The sequence below is a fragment of the Trypanosoma rangeli genome (genome assembly GCF_003719475.1).
Source record: "Trypanosoma rangeli strain AM80 chromosome Unknown Tra_15.4_contig_00208, whole genome shotgun sequence".
Lineage (NCBI taxonomy): Eukaryota > Euglenozoa > Kinetoplastea > Trypanosomatida > Trypanosomatidae > Trypanosoma > Trypanosoma rangeli.
Window position 1 is genome coordinate 18,716 of NW_021705950.1, and position 16,768 is coordinate 35,483.

The window sequence follows — 16,768 nt, forward strand, 5'->3', positions numbered from 1 at the left end:
CTCGTATATATATATATATATATATATATATATATATATATCCCGTGCAAAATAAAAATGTTCCATATCCCACTTTTCCACAACAGCAAAATAAAAATGAAAATAACATAACTCCCTCTTCAGAATACTGCAGTTGTGACCACGTATTTATATCAATTATGTCCCAAATAGAGAGTTCATGACGCCACATTGTCATCAAACTTCCCATTAAATGCTTTTAATAAATATAAAATAAAAGAAGAATCAGGTCCTAAAAACGTTTTTGGCAAAGTGGCACCAAAATGTTTTTTTTTTTTTTTAAGCTGCGCCACTTCGCATCAATGCCTGGATGTGGTCCATGCTACCCGCGGTGCCCCCCGGTCAATTTCTAGTGGCACGGTGGGCGGCCACCACATCCAATTTCAATTTCAACGTTCGGCATGCCAGTTAGATGGGATCTGCCGCTGCCGGCCTCTGAAAAATGGCCAAAAATACTCTTGCAGGCATTCGCCCTCCTAAGTTAAAAAAGTTAGCGGCATACTGGTACAGCGAACGGCACAGCCTTTGGCCCAGCTGTGGGACCTTTCATCATAACAAAACTAAAAACAACAACAACAACGAAGCCGTGCTGTCATTTCCTTTCTCGGGGACAAGTGTATAAGGAAGGGGGAAGGTGGGGCCAAGGCCAATCTCAAGGTGAGGGCCCAGAGGTGGGAGGCATACCGAGGCCGGACAAATCAGGAGGATCCCCATTGCGGCGACGTTCTTGAGACAGAAGGTGTTCGTAAATAATAACAATAAGTTTCCCATCGCGACTACTGCTGGTAGGCAAACCGAGGTTGTGTAAGCCAAAGTAAAAAGACATGTGTAAGAGAGTTACTTCACTGACTGTATCCTTGCAGGTTAACTTACTTCGATGTCAAAACTTACCTCTTGCGACCAAAAACAAATGTAACAAACAAAACAAAATTGAAAGACAAACATATTATTATTGTGGGACAAACCCACCAGACATGTTGTCGGTCACAACATTCCCTTCATAAGCTTTCAACATCTGCCACCCCCCCCACCAAACCAAAAAAAAAAAAAACTATCGGAAGCAACTTCATTCACATTCACACTTAAAAATACAACGCCTCCGTAATAAAGCAAACAAAATTTTTTTGTTTTTGGGCATCGTCACGCCACGTTGTATGACTTGAGTCGCGTAAGCAAATTAAGACGCACAAGGAAAAGGGACATGTGTGGGCGCGTGCACGCACTACGCACCCGCTGCAATAAGCAACAATCCGTCCCACATCTCCCCAACTTCGTAACCCGCACATAAGCAGAAATGTAGAAGACAAAAATAAACTTTTCCTGCCATTTCATCCTTTCGGAGGGGGTCGCACAGCATCACTTGTTACCATGTAACACACCCCCTCCCCACGCTGCCGGCTCACTTACGTGAGCCGGCAAGTCTCTCTGCGCCATGTCCGAAACACCAACGCACGAAGAAAAGAAAGAAAACCAAAAGTAAACAAATACCGTTGAAAACAAACACCACAAAAAACAAACTGCCTCAGGGAGAAAAGCACAATACAAACGTGCATAGGCGTGTACGTGTGTTGTAGGTGTGGCAGTAGAGTCGCGAAGCGAGCGTGGTAAGCGGAAAGAAAATCAAAACACACTTACGCACCAAGTAGAAGGATTTAAATCGAACAAACCGGTGGATATGTATGAAAAAGGCAGAGCAAACCACAACATCACCATTAACAACAGCAACAAAAATTCCTTCGCCACTGCACCCCTCAGACTCAGAAAATAGTCGTTACATCATGTGGCCGTCAATTACCATGTATCACGTTTCCCTCACTCTCACTCTCACTCCCACTCCCACTAGGTGCTGTCTGCTTGGGCTGCCCGTTCTCCGTTTGCTTCTAGCGGTCGTTTCAATTTTGTTCCCTGCATCTTTGTTTGGTTTGTTTGCCCCTCTCCTCGTCAGCTAGAAGAGGTCCCACGGAGTCCCACGAGTGTCTCATTGGCAGAGTTAGGGAATAAAACGGCCACAGAACAAAGAGAGAAATTACCACGGAGACAATATAAAAAATTAAAAACACAAAAGAAAAAAATGTTCTTCCGTTCCTCAGCAGTTAAAAATAAAAATAAAAACATGGGCGTTCTGGATCGGAGTTGTGGCGACGCTGCGGCAAGATCCAAAAAAAAAATATATATCAAAAACGACAATCAGCCCCCTCCACTTCTCCAATCCCCTCCCCTCCCCCCCCCACTAAACGGCAAAGGAACAAAATCCACGACAAGAAACAGCAAAAGAAAAAAAAAACATGTCGCCGCATCATGGATTTTGTTCTTCTGTATGGCTCCCGCCTCTTGTGGGAAATACATCTTCTACTTTTCAATCAAATGAAACAAAACCCTCCCCTCTCTTTCTTTTTCCCACGCTTTTTCTTCGTGACCGCTCTTTGCATACGCAATAAATACAAATGATTATGCTCAGGGCCTTTCTTCACGCACTGTTGAGCTTACCTCGACAGACCCGTGTGCCCATAGCCTCGTTTCTCGCAGTCTTCACCCCTTAGGGAGCAAAGGCGGCACGGAACGTCACCTCCCCTTCGCACAGGTATGATCGAGCCCCTCCATCTTCACCGCAGAAATACCGACCATCGGTTGACGGTGTTGAGACAGCGCTTAGCTCTTCCCGCGATAGGATCTCACTGAAAAAATTTTCCACCGTGCGCCACAGCCGCTCGAGTTCAATCCGGCAGCTTAGCGACAGTAGCGCTCCTGCGGCCCTCGTCTCAATAGTGTAGGGAAGGAAAAATACTCGCTCTTCATTTTCCTCAACCCCAAGGCGCTCCACCCGCGCATTGAAGTCGCACTGCTCCTGTAGCCAGAATCCATCTTTGTCTACAAGCACAACTATGGGCGGTGGGTCATAAGTAATTGGTGAGGGAAACCACTGCTGGATAGAGCCATCACTGCTATTTATCACCAACCGCTTGAAGCGATCCTTCGCCGAGGGCGAGGCTGCAACCTGAGGCTGGGGTGCACCCCGAATCCCAAAATCACCACCGGTCTCATGAGAAGGCGAGGTACCCACTGCGAATTGACGCAGGGGCACTGTGGTATCCCACCCAACGAAAGGGTCGACGAGAATCACCCCCTGACAAAAGGCGCGACGTGCCACCTCCGTGTTTGCAGCCGCATAAGCGCCCACGTGAAGCAAAGGATAGCGACGCTCTAACAAGAGAAGCACAAACATCGCCCCAAGGTCGCTTCCTCCAATGAGAACACGCCTTGCATGTGTCCTGCGCCTTCCAGACTCCATCATTTCAAAAATAACATGCACCGTCTCTGAAGCTCCACCAGCAGCATCTATCGGAACTGTTACAAGGAGAGCGTCGCAACCCAATGAATGCGCCAGCCGAAGCACGAAACGCAAAGCAACAGAAATCTCACTTTCCCATGGCATCACCAGCCACACCAAGAGTGGAATATCTTCTACTGGATACTGTTCATGAGCACTTGTCATGCGCAAACCGAGCCGAGGTGCCGCGCCGACATGCGTGGCGCCTGAGGCCAACCCTGACGTCGTTGAAGAGCGTGCTTTAAAGCGGTATAACCAGACATTGTCAGTGATTTTCTCCCTCCGCTGCTTCGCCTCGGCAAGCGTAGTAAACGGTTTTCCGTAGAATGACTGCAGCGTTTGTCGGGAATAACCTCCCATGAGGTTTGGCACGCGTTGGGCAAGAAGCATCAGACCAGCCACAGCCTGCCGGTGATCCATCTCTGCTTCATCAGAGCGTGCTGCCCGAGATGAGTCAGCGGCCACAGATGCACATCTCACAAGCTGCTGTCGCTGATGGAATCGTTTTCTACGCAGCCCTTCAACATGGTTTCCGTACTGCCAAATGAGGAGAAACTCGATGGTACGAGCTTTGAAGCTCATTAGAGCGCTCGTGGTCTGCCCCAACACCATGTCCACTACGGTGACGACACCACTCCACATCTATTCTCCACTTTTCTTTACTGTTTTTTTTGCCCCCTTGTTCCCCCTTTTTTGATAAACACTTTTGACAAAACTTCCTCTTGTTTTATCTCCTCAACTTACTCTCTCAAGTTGCCTGAAACGCCCCTTACCGGGTTTAGCACTGACCTCTTGTTGCCCTGACTCCCTCAACACCTACCACTTTTAGCATTGCATGCAGAGGAGGCAGGGAAAACGACATACTGAGCGGGCAGACGAAGTGAGAAACACAACTCTCCCTATTCTTCTCTTTCCACACACACAAGAGATTAGGACGGGGAGGACGTCTTAGTGAAGGTAAACTTCTCTACAAAAAAAAACACACACACATTTGCGTGTACGCATATAAGCAAGGTATAAAGGGGCAGGGTCCGTTAGCTGCTTCCCTTTGAAATTATACACAACACAGGTCATTTTCCGTATTGTTTGCTTTTGTATTATTACCCCATTCAAACACCATTCCCCTTTTTTTAAAAGTGTATGTTTTATTTTTAAATTCTTTTCTACGTCCGTGCTACCCCCAGCCTTCGTATAGATGGGCAGCTAACGCTAACAATGTCCATCTCCGTGATTCTGGACCCTGGGATCTCACCCTCTAAGAGCACAGGCGCCATGATGAAGCGAAGGCCGCCTTTGTGTGCTTCAAACTGCTCCATTGACTGATTGCGCCACGGCTTCTCGACGCTGCTGATGGCCACTGTAAACACATGGCCACGGACTCCTAACTCAGAGGAACCGCAGCAGAACACAAAACGTCGACGGTACCATGAGAAGCGCGCCACGCCCTCAATCAACTCCCTGCTTGTGTCACTGTACTCTATAAGCAGCTGCACTCGACCAATTGGGTGGTTCATTTGACCAAGCGAGGCAGAGGAAAAAAACAGCGTCGCTGCCTTAATGTGGTAGTTAAAATCCTCCGCAAAACTAGGCAAATACTGCGGCATATCTCCTCTCACGGCACTGTCACATCGACCTCGTTCTATATCAGTCAACTGTTCGTCCGCAGAGACTGCTTTAAATGAGTATTGTCCGTGAAGGGCCCTTGTGGTGATGATATCATCAATAAAGTATCGATAGTAACCCTGCGTGGGTGTATTGGGCAAATCAAGAAGCGGCCGCAAATTCATGCTGTGAAGAATATTTTTCCACACCTTATCGTGTGTCGCAAGTTTATAGAATTCACTACACACCAACATCACTCTACACACCGTGTAACAATCACAAAAGTGTAAAATACAGAACAAACAGTCAAAGCTCCACCAACGAGGTCTGCCATTGGGTGGCATAAAACTATCTGACTTATCGATCGCTGGGCTGCACATGTGATAATCCTCCCTTTTCTTTCTCTCTGTAATATCGTCACTATCTTCCATGACCTCAGTGAAGCAAAACATTCTCTCCTCATCGCTTGCGGTTAACTCAGTCCTCCATGAGCTGCTGCTTCCCAGGTATGATGTTGTGGTATCAGTGCCACTATTCTGCTGCGGTAACCCGTGCCCACCCCCATCACCACTACTAGCCGCAGTTTTACCGGTAGCAGCAGTAGCATGGTATGCACAGGCATCTCCATCACTGCTGCTTTCAAAGCTACTACTCCGGTCACTTTCCGTATCACCCTCAGGAACCATTGAACAAAGGTTCATAGCCTCATTACGCTTTACCGGGGCAGAACCAGCCGTCGGTGCATCCAGGGTGTCAGACACAACCTCCACTTCTTCGTAACCATCATCAAAGAATGAATTGTGGTGCAGTCGCCGTGGCGGCGTGTTTGTGTCAAATTGATCTTGCGCAGCGCTCGTGTATTTCTGGATCCCACTCATGCATCAAGGTAGAGACGCCGACCACGACAATGATCAATTCGCCAAACGGTAACACAAAATATCCTTTCCCTCTCCTTCTTCCGCTTTCTCGTTCCCTTTCCTTCTGTCCGCCACCGTTTGTTGCTCACTCTTTTCTTTTTCTCTTTCAGCCAATTAGTGGCGCGATGCTTCCCTCGTTCGCTCTTTTTGCTGGTTTTATGGAGGTGTGTGCGCCACAAATACACAAACTAAGGGAGTATAAGAAAGAGGAATAAAGCCAAAGAGAGAGAGAGAAAGGTGAATAACCGTCTTGCAGCAGTCCAAAAACCACAAAAGATGAGAAATGTATTTCAGCCACAATGAATTTCAACCTCTCCTTCCTTCTATTTCTCAATCTTGTTACACGAAACAGGTATCGTGAAAACCCTGACGCATCCTCTGCTGGATCCACACACATCTTCATTACTTCATTTTGGCACGAAGGGCAGCCAACATCGCCTGCAGCCCTGAGAGTTTCCTCTCTTCCTTCGAGGGCCCTGTAGGTTGTTGGTGTTCCTTTTGAGTTGCCTCAACAGAGACCTCCCTCTTTTGTTTCTTCTCGTTCTTTCCTGAGACGTCACCCGTGTCACGCGGGCGCTTATAATGCAGATTGGACTTATTTCGGTTCAGTTCTCGTTCCTGCGGACGCCTATTGGCGGCACTTTCTACTTCTGCCGTGACTGCTACCACCCCCGGTTCTCTCTCGCGCTGTTGCTGCCCTTCCTCCTCTCGCTGATAACGACGGCCCTTTGTGCCATTCCCTTCTCTGGTTGAGTACGCTGCGCGTTTTCGCTGATGCTCTTCGCGAAGCCTCCTTGCAATTTCAGATGCGACCTCGCCGTAGCGCTGCCTCGTAGCGTAAAAAGACTTCGGCGGCTTTCCTCTCCGCAGCTCGCCTCCCGTCTTCTGCATCCACCGCGCCGTACTTTCTTTCCATGCTGTCTCCAAGCATGCCCGCTCCTCTGCCTCCTGCCGCTCACGCTGTCGTCGCGCCTCGGCTAGACGGTACATGTAGTGCGGCTTTGCAGGGAGCGCTGTGACCTCCACCTCACGCCAGAGGGCACCAGAGAGCACCGACATGACGTTTTTCGCACCCTCGACTGAAAAATGCGCATAGCGGCGCACACGCCCTTCCCTGTCAAGCCCCAAGTCAATGCTATGCGGCTGGGCTCCCGTGCGGTTCCGGACAAATTCTGCTATGTCCCGCTTGGTACAATCCAAAGGAATGTTTTTTAGGCAAATACGTTTCGAGGGATCCATTTATTTATTTATTGGTCTTCACACTCCCTTATTGCTCTTCCCGCCACCCCTCCTCTTGTCAGCTCTCAGCAATTCCCGTTGGGGCCACGTGGTTCTCCCGATGTGTATGCAGGGGACAGGAAATGGGAGAGGATGTGTGCGTGGGAAAATCGTCGTTACTCGGCCCCTGTCCTATTTCCCGCGGCGCCCTTGCTCCCCCGCCCTCCAAACACTACGAGAAGCAGAAAATAACCATATATATATATATATATGCGAAGAAAGGCAGAATGAAGAGTAAGAGCGAAAAAAAAATGGAAACAATAATAATAAAGAAAAGAAGTAAATGGTTCATAAAGGGCCACACGCACGTAGAGAAATGTTGCAAACACCCAAAGCTTTGCAGGAAGTGCTCATGTAAATCGGCGCAACTCACTCTTCTTCTTCTTCAGTTGCATATTTTTACCTTTTTTCGCCTTCCCTCAGACCCTTAGTGTTTTTCACATCTCTTCGATTTCCCATTCTTCTACAGCTATATTGTGCTCCAAGTAGAGATAGCCCCCCAACAGATGGATACAGCAAGATGCACACCCTTTACAATTACATTTCGTTTTTCCCCTCTCTCACCCAATAAGTCCGCCAGCACCTTTTAGCGAATGTCCGTATGGTGGTCAATTTCCATGTAGGTGTAGTTGCATAGCTTTTCCCAGCTCCCTGTGCGGGCAACACGTTGATTGTAGATGCGCCGCAACTCGTGGACTTGACATAGTTGAGGCACTTTACATTGCGGCACCTCAACGGTGCTCGTTCCGTCATACGGTGTCTTCAGAACGATCTTCACATAAACGGGTCCCTTCTTTCCAAGACGCAGTAGCTCTTTCGGTTCTAGCTTCTCAACGATAAGTGTAGAGGCAACGGGAAGCTCACTGCGCGGAAGGCAGGGAACATTGTACGTGAAGCCAAAGAATTCCGCAAGTGCGTAGAGCCCCTCACGATGAAGAAAGTAAAAGATAGATTCCTGTCGTGTGTCTACAAAATCATCTATCTGCTTCTCTGTCGGTAGATGACTGCCTTCCAGCATACGAAGTAAGCGGTGCGGCAGATCCACAGCCGTGTAAGTTTTTTGTTCATCTGTATTATAAAGTCGTGCCAAGAGAAGCCGCATAGATACATTGCGGATTTGAAAAAGCATGTCAGGTGCAACTCGACCACCACAAACCTTTAAGCCATAATCCCCATTAAATATCATGCCATCAGCCACAGTTTTGATGTAGGCAAACAATGAAGGTGGTTCCTTCGTGGGCTTCCCGCATACGTGTTTCATGTAGCGTAACACATTTGCGACATTCGCGTCGGCAACAAACTCTGCAAGACTTTTATTGACCCACTGCTCCACATCTTTCTCCGCACGCCTAAAGCAGGGCACATCGTCCAGCAAGTACTCGTGTGTGTCCATGTCAGAGAAGACAGGAACAAACTGCGGTCGATTGGGAAGAAAAGCACCGGGGCCAAAACCGTCAGGAAAAATCCCTTGTGCGACTGCCACGGCGGACTGCAAAATACGAGGCTCCCCCACTGCACGGAAGAAGTGTAAAGTGCGGTTAAAGCGTTTACCAATGAAGCTGGCATATTTGCGCCGAAGGTATTGCCCCAATTCATACTCTTCCTTCATGCCCAGCCCCGTGACATCCTCTGAGTGCACATCGTATCTGCGCCGGTTTTTTAGATCGTTAGGACAAAAATCCCAATAGGGTGCATTCGGAGCGCGGTGCCCATGACGGTTAATGACAAAAAGTTTGGTAAGAGCAAGCTCGCTTCTGTGATGCTTCCCATGCCCTTGTTTCTTTTCTAGCGTCTTCTCCAAGCGCGAAGTGGGCGCCACCGTGGTATGGGGATGACATCGGGGACAACTCTCTGAAGTTGCAGCCGCAACTGCGGAAAATTCCTGCAGAAAGCCGCTGACCTCCGTCAAAAGTAGTAGCAGAGCTATATATACAAGCAATCTTCCACTTACCCCTGCCATGCTTGCCGTCACTGCTGCCGCCAAAGCCACTCGTCGTTGGAGTCCTCCGAGATACTTCTCACAGCCAGACGGGCACAAAGAGCTGTTGCTATCCCCAAGAAGGATAAATATGGGGGAAAAATTCACGTCTCTTGTTTCTTCTCAGTCGTTGTCTTTCTCTTGTTCTTTTTGCGTGGTGAATGCACGAAGAATATTACCTATGTATTCAACCTCGCCACCCTGTGCACGGATTCTACTTGGGGGAGAACGGCAGGTGCTCTGCAAAAAAGGTCACTGCGCAAGAGCAGCACGCGCACAAAACAAAGCAGCAACAATAAAAAAAAAAGCTAAAATCACAGAGAAGCGTATTCACAATTCATGGTGCATGCAGGCTGCATTATCATCCCCACCACCACCACACGCGCACGCATAGAAAGATACGAAAAAAATATATATATTCTTTCCACCTCGCTCTTCGCTATGCCCCTCTCCTGCTTGGTCCGGATAATGGGATTTGCACTGCCAAGAGGAGAGCCACAATGAGTCACAAAAGGTAGAGAAAACAACAACAGTAACAACAGAGATATGACCGCATTTTTCCCATGTTTCTTTTTCCTCCCCCACCCCTTTCCCTTACTGAGAAGGAGCTAGAAAGGAAAAAAAAGTGGGACAGGGGGTGTGGCGCTGGCACCGCAGGTTGTTCCCTTTGTGTCGATGGAGGCTCTCAACTGCAGCCGCTGTCGTTGCAATCATCCTCCGAGTTGCGCACCTTCACCGCTCGACGTCTCCGTCGCTCGTGTCAACGCGGCATGTGCGCGTTCATACCGTCGGATCCTGTCCTCCATGGCACAACGCAACTGCGCCTGCCTGTAGCGCTGCTTCTTCCCCATATCCGCACCAGTCAGAGAAAGTAGACTGCACCCACGCTGACATGTCCCCAGTGCCTTAGGAATGCGCTTTGGCGGCAGCTCGAGCCGCACCACCAACGGCTTCACGCTCATGTCACTACTATCGTCTTCCAGTGTCATCTCCGCTTCTCCCAGCCCCCCATCACGGAAATTCTCAATACGGATGAGCAGTTCTCCATCTTCCTGCATACCCGCCAGGAGCTGAATCAAGGCAGATATTTCCTCAGCATCACTAACCTCACCTGTCCCGCAAAGGGAATGGATTCGAAAAGCAGAGAGGATGTCGGACAGGTACATACGGTTTGCAACCATTGCCAGATCGCGAATGACATGACGCCGCAGCCGAAGCCCAGCCTCAACAACAAACTCAGCCGTTCCATCTTGCCTCCACAAAAAGTCAAAGCGTTTCTCAAGGGTGTTCCACAGTTTTCCATCACGTTGTGCCGCTGCGGATAGCAACCGAAAGTAGGGATCGGTGTTACGTCCACGGCATACTTGCATAACACGCTGTGCTCGCCTGCGGTCAGCAGGATCGTGAAAGCCACCTTGAGATATGATGGCCACGAGCACAAAGGCTTTCACCGCCTTCAACAGTATATCACAGATAGCTCCACTCTGCCCTAACGCAGTCACAGGCGACACAGGGGAGGTTGTTGTGGTCGACGCTTCTGCTACTTGGACTTCCAATGACGCTTGACGCTGCAAGTGTTTTGGCACGCTTACGGCCAAACGTAGCCACACCATCGCATCTTCCCAACACTGCATGGCAGCGAGCAAGAGACCGCCCTCGCAGTAATAACTATGGAGGTATGTGACATCCGCCCCGGTGTCCACCGGTGACACCTCCAGTACGGGTTGACGCATAACAGCAAGTGCAAGCCCCGGACAACGACAGCGTGCTGCCTCCCGCACAAAAAGTGGGTGGGCGACGGTAATGTATTCCGGTGAGGGAGCGAAGCTGATGGCCGCCCGGTAAAGATCAAACAGATTATCCTGATAATGCACTTCACATGGGGAGTTTAAAATCTCAATGTAACCCTTTAACAATTGTTCAAACCTCTGCAGGGCATACTTGTGACCACGGAGATGTCTGTACGCAGTAGAGCCAGGGGATAAAAGGCAATGCATAACATCCACCACACCTTTGACAGTATCACTGTCTCTGACTTCACTAAGGATGATAGCCGTCGTCAGGTACACCAGACCCAGCGTGACACCGCACGTTAGCACTGGGCCCTGCTTACAGTTCGTAATGTCGGAGGGTACAGCATCATCAGAGGGTACCGCTACTGCAGTATCCTCTAGTCTAAAAGTCAGCAGCTCTCTCAAGGGAATATAAAAGTGATCAGCCTCAGCAACGAGTTCAGGCATGTGTTGCTCCAAAGCAGTTTCAAGTTCCAAATCATGCTGCGTACTGGTTGGAAACATGGTCATTTTGGGGAATAGGATAGGAAGCATGTTTTGTATGTAGTTCCCACTCCCCGTCTTCTTCCTTTCTTTCTCCCAGGTGCAAGGGTATCTTGGTGGAAGCAGCACGGCAAAGCCAAAATACAAAAAAAAAGGAGGAATACGAAGCTTCAACACGTAGGGGCCTGTTTGAGGTGTGACCAATCGCCATCTGAAGAAAAAGAAAAAAAATATGGAGAAGCCGTGCCAAGAAGTGATCTCCATATGCCTATCTCAACAAAGCATCTATAAATGCGTGTGGTCCCCCATGCCACACGTAAATCCCACCTTCTCAGTTCCCCAATCACGCCTCCTTCTGCTGTCATTTTGGTCCATTTGAATAAAGAAAATAGCAGAGAGAGAGAGAGAGAGAGAATGAGTGCGCGTGAGTGCCTGTACGCAGGAGAAGCTGAAGGATCACTTGCCACTCCAGCGCGGAGCAGATAAACATCTATAGGAATCAACGGCCCCTTGCCAAGGATGTGCGTTGGATGGGGGTCTGTCACCGCAATGATATTAAGCTCCCCCCTCTTTTCGCCGATTCCAAGGCACAATATCGACAGTGAAAACCCGAGAGACGGTTTCAACAGAGCAGCGATCGGCCGTTGAAGACTCTGCGCGGATGCACCAGCGCCCAGGAGGAAGAAAAATAGGCTGCGTATACGGGCACCATTGCACCGAGCTCATGTTGTCTACGGTGTAGCGCACAGACTCCGCCACTTCACGAAGTAAAGGCAGTCCCACACTTCTGCCACTCTCATCAAGCAGCCACGCCGCGCGTTCATTAGGCTCCACAGTGACACGAGCACCATATGGTAGCGTCACGGTGCGTCTCGTGCGCTCCATCATTGCTGCCTCCACAAAAGCCGCGGCATCCTCTTTAAGCACAACGCCGCTACTCTGCACGGTATACCGCGCAGCTGTGATGCTTACAGGTGTGGCAGAACTAATCCGGGAGGAGAGCGGCAAAATGATAGGGGGTGGCACACATCCATTAGTGTACGGTCTCTGCGAGACGCCGCGCACATCTGGGACGCGCCCACCACTTCGTGTGTAGGTCACATCAACAACACCTTTATACTTTTGCTTGGCAGGCTCCTCCTGTTCATATTTTACGGGAGTGGAGCTGAGAGATTTCACCTCTTGCGATAACAGCAGCGGTCTCTCTTCAGTGTGGCGCATGCGCATACGCAACTGCTCGTCAGGAAGAACCAGTCGATCAAGATCCATCTCCACCGATCTCCCCGTCTCATCCACGTAGAGAAGCGTTAACGGTGTGCCATCTGGTAGACCGCAAGCTGTCGCCAAAGCAGACCTCAGCGACTTCGCGTCCGTAATGCACATCGCCTGAATGTCCACAGCCTGCGGGGTCCTGGAGAAATCAAAAAAGTGCAGCAGGTACCCACCCCCCTCTGATGCGTCGGCGTCAGCCAGTTTTGAATTGGTGCGTAGCTTGCGCCCCCATCGCAAAAAAATGAATACCAGCAGTGAGGCTACTAAAACAAAAACCACACACATCGCTACCAACACACAAATTTGAATCTTGTTCATTTTATTTCGTAAAAGCTTCTGTGCTATTCGACCTTTTCAACTTTCGTATAATGCTATGCAGGCAGCTGTAAACGCACTACACAAACGGCCTGGAATCAATGGCAAAACAGACGAGAAAAGTGAGGTCATGTATACGTCCTATACGCATCTTTGCAGTGAGAGAATACGACAAAGCGGCAAACGACAACACACACGCAGACACAACAGAAATGCCTGCACTTCCACCTCATTCTCTTCGCTTACAATTCTCGATAACCAACAGAGACGACACAAACGGCAACATAAAAAAAAAGTGACATTAAACTACAGAGATGAATATATAGAGAGGAGAAAACACACACAAAAAAACAAGTGATAACCCTCATTAAAGGTCTATGGGGCCAGTTAACAGCTACTCATTAGACACGGCCCCGACAGCGCCTGTCCCTGACTCAAACTTTTCCCCTCGGCTTGGAGCCAGCTGTAACCAGTCATCGTCCTCGCCGTCAGAAATAAGCACGACGTCCTTGACCGCCACAGGCTCTTTATCAAATGGCCCCGTTTGCGTCATCTACAGCAGAAAAACTTTCTACTCCGTCTTGTTTTCCCCGCCCGTGCCTTGCGTCGAAGTCTCTAAGGCCTCAGCACTGCGTATGCCAATCACTGCATTATCTTTGCAGGCACTCAAGACAGACAAATATTTGTAGATGCATGCAACATTCCTCGCCACCTCAAGCTGCCTTCTAGCAACCTCAGCGTCCCACATGGCCATCTCCATCAGCGTTGGGCTGCTGTCACAGCCACCCGCCTTTGCATTCTCCAGAGAGGTTTCTGACTCTTCGGCAGCGTCTTGCGCAGGAAGATCAATCAATACCTCTTTCCAAGAAACATTATTATCCGTTTCATCTGCCCCCATGGCCATCTCCGCCGTTGGGGTGCTGGCCAGGTCAGAAGTGCACGCTTCATAGCCACTGTTGGGCACTTTTTCTGCATCGGCAGGTTTGCCCCTCCCCTTTTTCTCTACAGGACTCTTTTTGAGCTTGCGCCCATTCAAGTTTCGAACCGGGTGCAAAAACGCATAAGAGAAGACTTGCGCTTCACGGAGGCGACCTTTGGTACCTTTCAATACCTTCTCCATGGGCCTACAGGCCAGGCAACTCTATGTGTGTGTAGTACCTCACGCAGGTGATGTGTAAGTTAAAAGGTAGAGAGAACAACAACAGGGCACGCTTCGTTGTTTCTTGCAGCTTCCCAAGCCACCGACTTTGTCCAGCGTGAAAGCGACCAAAACGTCCAGCAAACCCTCTTGCTGCCCCCTCCACGAAAAAATAATTAAAGAAAAGAGAGTGCTAATAAGTGCAGAAAAGTGATGATGTTTTTTCCAAGTAATAGTAATAATACGAATAATAGACGGCTGTGGCAAACCAAAAATAAATAAATGCACCAGCTGATACGCATATTTGTATGCAGACGTACACGTCCAGTCGAGAAGCAGCTCTGCGGGCCTAAACAACAGTTTAACTGAAGTTTACAATTGGCACAAAATGTTGGAAAATCAGACCACTCGCATCACAAAATTATTCCTCCACCTACAAAACAGCAGAGCTCTTGTCCTTGCTTTTGAGGTAGCATAAGTATGACTGTAGCTTCGTCTCATCCATGGAACGAAGACCGAACGGCTCATCCTCTCCCCACTGGTGAAGAACGGCAACAATGGCACTCAACAGCCTCATCTTCTCGGAGCTGTTTCCCCGGTTCGTGTTCCCGCCCAATTGCTCTTGCTCCCGACGACGAAGCGCTGCAGCCAGCACAGGATTCTCCTCCGGATTCGCTCGTGTTGGCACATCAGCGTGTGTCGATGATGACGTGCCAGTGTCACACATCTGCTGCTGCTGCGGCATTTCTCGTATCGGTGTCTCTACTGACAATACAGGGTGCTGCACATCCCGAGTCTGTGGCCTACCGCGCTGCATCGCCGCCTTCATACGCTCCTCAGCGGCCCGCATACGTGTGGCCCGCTCATCCCCCACCGATACGGGATTTGGGATCTGTTGCAGCTTCTGCGTCTGTCGTAGCTGTTTCGCCTTCGCAGCACACGCAGTGCACTGACGGCTATCATGCAGCTTGGGTGCACAGTCATCACACACGGTTTTTTTGCAGTGGTCACATTCGTGCCTCCAACGAAGAATCCCAAAGTGACGCTTGCACAGCGGGCATGCAGACGCGGAGGTCATCCCGGAAAAAAAGTGTAACACGCCTTCTAACAGGAGTCACACACACACAAACAAACCTTCCCTCAGCCAAGCCAGAAAGTAATTCGAAAAAAACAGAACAAGGAATACAGCAGCGGATTAGTTAACTGTTGTTCCACAACCACGCCACATACAACTGACGATGAAGAACAGTACGAGAACTACAAACAAACATGAAAAACACAATGGCACAAGAACAAAAAAAAAACAAAATAAAGAGTCAACAAATCTACACTTTCATTCCCTGGGCATACATGTACGTACATATCCATCAACAAAGTGACCCACCCTTTACATCAGCAACGAAAAAACCAACACAACATAAATATACTCCAAAGGCTTAATCTTCAAAAGACCTTGCTGCATCCAGTATGGTAGCAAACGTCGTGAAATCCACAGCAGCAGTTGATACCCCCGTCACTAACTTATCAAACATCTCATTTATTTCCTGATCCGTCAGACGTTCCTCCATCTCAGCCGCAGCAGTCTTGAGACTATCCTTGGTTATAAAGCCGGGATAGTTTTTATCCTCCAGCAGGTGAAACGTAAACAGCAACTCCTGCTCGTACGTGCGTCTATTGAGCACCTTCAGCACTACAGCAACAAACAAAGTTGAGCCCACTGCATCTTGATCCCCATTCGGACCCTGCGGCATACTTCGACCAGGGGGGTTTGATCTCCGAGGAGAATCAGCACATACAGGCGTCTTTTTCCCCTCCGCCTCCTCCTTCAACTCCTCCTGCACTGCCTGTACAAGCAAGTGCAAATCAGAGCGAGAAATCCGAGAACCAGTGATAGTGTAGAGCGCACGCGATAGCTCCTGCATCGAAATACTACCAGAACCCTCCTCATCGAACGCATTAAAAACATCGAGAATATCTTCTCGCAACGTATCAAGCGTAGACATCAACACCACGTATACTTCAACAATCGTATTCCAAATCCCTACAACGCTACTACACAAAAGAAAAATATGCTCTCGAACGAATAATACAAACAAAGAGTCAAAAACAAAGCACAAATAATATATATAAAAATAACCAATAATATTAAAAAAAGATCACAAACAATAGCAAGAAACTCATCTTCATCAGTGCCGTATAACAGCAATGCATCAAAGGATCAGACTCGTCTTCCAATAGTGTAACATAGCAATTTCATCACATCTGTGGAGAGTAGTGCGGCGCGCTCTTGCTTCTCGCACGTCACCCGACCGCAGAGCAACTCGTTGGTGCCAGTACGGCTTGAAATGAGTGCTTTGCACGGGAGTGTGGAGGGGTGGGGGCGTAGGCACACGGTCGGGCTCAGATGTTCTTTCTCGATATTGTTTTCCATTCGCTGCTCACTCATGACAGGTGTCGGTGTGTCGCGATGCGAAGAGAATAATCATCACAATTCTCGCCCAGACGTTTGCAGGGGGGCACCAAAAAAAAAAAAAAACGGAGATAGAGGACGGAAATCGTGCGGGTGCAAGAGAAGGAGTCAGGAGGCAATGGGATGCGTCTGTGCACATGGACACAGCGACTGTGCAGCGTTGTCGCCTAAATGTG

General features: G+C 49.1%; 9 protein-coding genes and 1 pseudogene across 9 annotated transcripts, besides 8 other annotated features; all 10 read right to left on the minus strand.

Moving 5' to 3' along the window:
• Positions 1-4: 4 nt before the first annotated feature.
• Positions 5-41: a microsatellite.
• Positions 42-571: 530 nt separating this feature from the next.
• Positions 572-598: a microsatellite.
• Positions 599-1,714: 1,116 nt separating this feature from the next.
• Positions 1,715-1,749: a microsatellite.
• Positions 1,750-2,210: 461 nt separating this feature from the next.
• Positions 2,211-2,247: a microsatellite.
• A 307-nt stretch (positions 2,248-2,554) lies between these two features.
• On the minus strand, positions 2,555-3,988 carry TraAM80_06005 (uncharacterized protein; the record flags this gene model as incomplete). The annotated part of the gene is made up of 1 exon (XM_029382863.1): positions 2,555-3,988. The coding sequence occupies one exon, from the start codon at positions 3,986-3,988 to the stop codon at positions 2,555-2,557; it is 1,434 nt and encodes a 477-aa protein (XP_029237335.1).
• A 521-nt stretch (positions 3,989-4,509) lies between these two features.
• On the minus strand, positions 4,510-5,826 carry TraAM80_06006 (uncharacterized protein; the record flags this gene model as incomplete). Its single annotated transcript, XM_029382864.1, has 1 exon — positions 4,510-5,826. The coding sequence occupies one exon, from the start codon at positions 5,824-5,826 to the stop codon at positions 4,510-4,512; it is 1,317 nt and encodes a 438-aa protein (XP_029237336.1).
• A 62-nt stretch (positions 5,827-5,888) lies between these two features.
• Positions 5,889-5,973: a microsatellite.
• A 294-nt stretch (positions 5,974-6,267) lies between these two features.
• TraAM80_06007 (uncharacterized protein) lies at positions 6,268-7,104 on the minus strand (the record flags this gene model as incomplete). The annotated part of the gene is made up of 1 exon (XM_029382865.1): positions 6,268-7,104. One exon carries the CDS (start codon positions 7,102-7,104, stop codon positions 6,268-6,270), a length of 837 nt encoding a protein of 278 aa, XP_029237337.1.
• Positions 7,105-7,337: 233 nt separating this feature from the next.
• Positions 7,338-7,355: a microsatellite.
• Positions 7,356-7,358: 3 nt separating this feature from the next.
• Positions 7,359-7,422: a sequence feature (GA-rich).
• A 307-nt stretch (positions 7,423-7,729) lies between these two features.
• Positions 7,730-9,103, minus strand: TraAM80_06008 (putative acid phosphatase; the record flags this gene model as incomplete). The annotated part of the gene is made up of 1 exon (XM_029382866.1): positions 7,730-9,103. One exon carries the CDS (start codon positions 9,101-9,103, stop codon positions 7,730-7,732), a length of 1,374 nt encoding a protein of 457 aa, XP_029237338.1.
• Positions 9,104-9,831: 728 nt separating this feature from the next.
• Positions 9,832-11,424, minus strand: TraAM80_06009 (uncharacterized protein; the record flags this gene model as incomplete). The annotated part of the gene is made up of 1 exon (XM_029382867.1): positions 9,832-11,424. One exon carries the CDS (start codon positions 11,422-11,424, stop codon positions 9,832-9,834), a length of 1,593 nt encoding a protein of 530 aa, XP_029237339.1.
• Positions 11,425-11,790: 366 nt separating this feature from the next.
• Positions 11,791-11,811: a microsatellite.
• Positions 11,812-11,952: 141 nt separating this feature from the next.
• Positions 11,953-12,987, minus strand: TraAM80_06010 (uncharacterized protein; the record flags this gene model as incomplete). The annotated part of the gene is made up of 1 exon (XM_029382868.1): positions 11,953-12,987. One exon carries the CDS (start codon positions 12,985-12,987, stop codon positions 11,953-11,955), a length of 1,035 nt encoding a protein of 344 aa, XP_029237340.1.
• A 568-nt stretch (positions 12,988-13,555) lies between these two features.
• TraAM80_06011 (uncharacterized protein) lies at positions 13,556-14,104 on the minus strand (the record flags this gene model as incomplete). The annotated part of the gene is made up of 1 exon (XM_029382869.1): positions 13,556-14,104. The coding sequence occupies one exon, from the start codon at positions 14,102-14,104 to the stop codon at positions 13,556-13,558; it is 549 nt and encodes a 182-aa protein (XP_029237341.1).
• Positions 14,105-14,555: 451 nt separating this feature from the next.
• TraAM80_06012 (uncharacterized protein) lies at positions 14,556-15,200 on the minus strand (the record flags this gene model as incomplete). Its single annotated transcript, XM_029382870.1, has 1 exon — positions 14,556-15,200. The coding sequence occupies one exon, from the start codon at positions 15,198-15,200 to the stop codon at positions 14,556-14,558; it is 645 nt and encodes a 214-aa protein (XP_029237342.1).
• Positions 15,201-15,558: 358 nt separating this feature from the next.
• On the minus strand, positions 15,559-16,125 carry TraAM80_06013 (caltractin; the record flags this gene model as incomplete). Its single annotated transcript, XM_029382871.1, has 1 exon — positions 15,559-16,125. One exon carries the CDS (start codon positions 16,123-16,125, stop codon positions 15,559-15,561), a length of 567 nt encoding a protein of 188 aa, XP_029237343.1.
• A 178-nt stretch (positions 16,126-16,303) lies between these two features.
• Positions 16,304-16,568, minus strand: TraAM80_06014 (hypothetical protein; annotated as a pseudogene).
• Between the last annotated feature and the right edge of the window lie 200 nt (positions 16,569-16,768).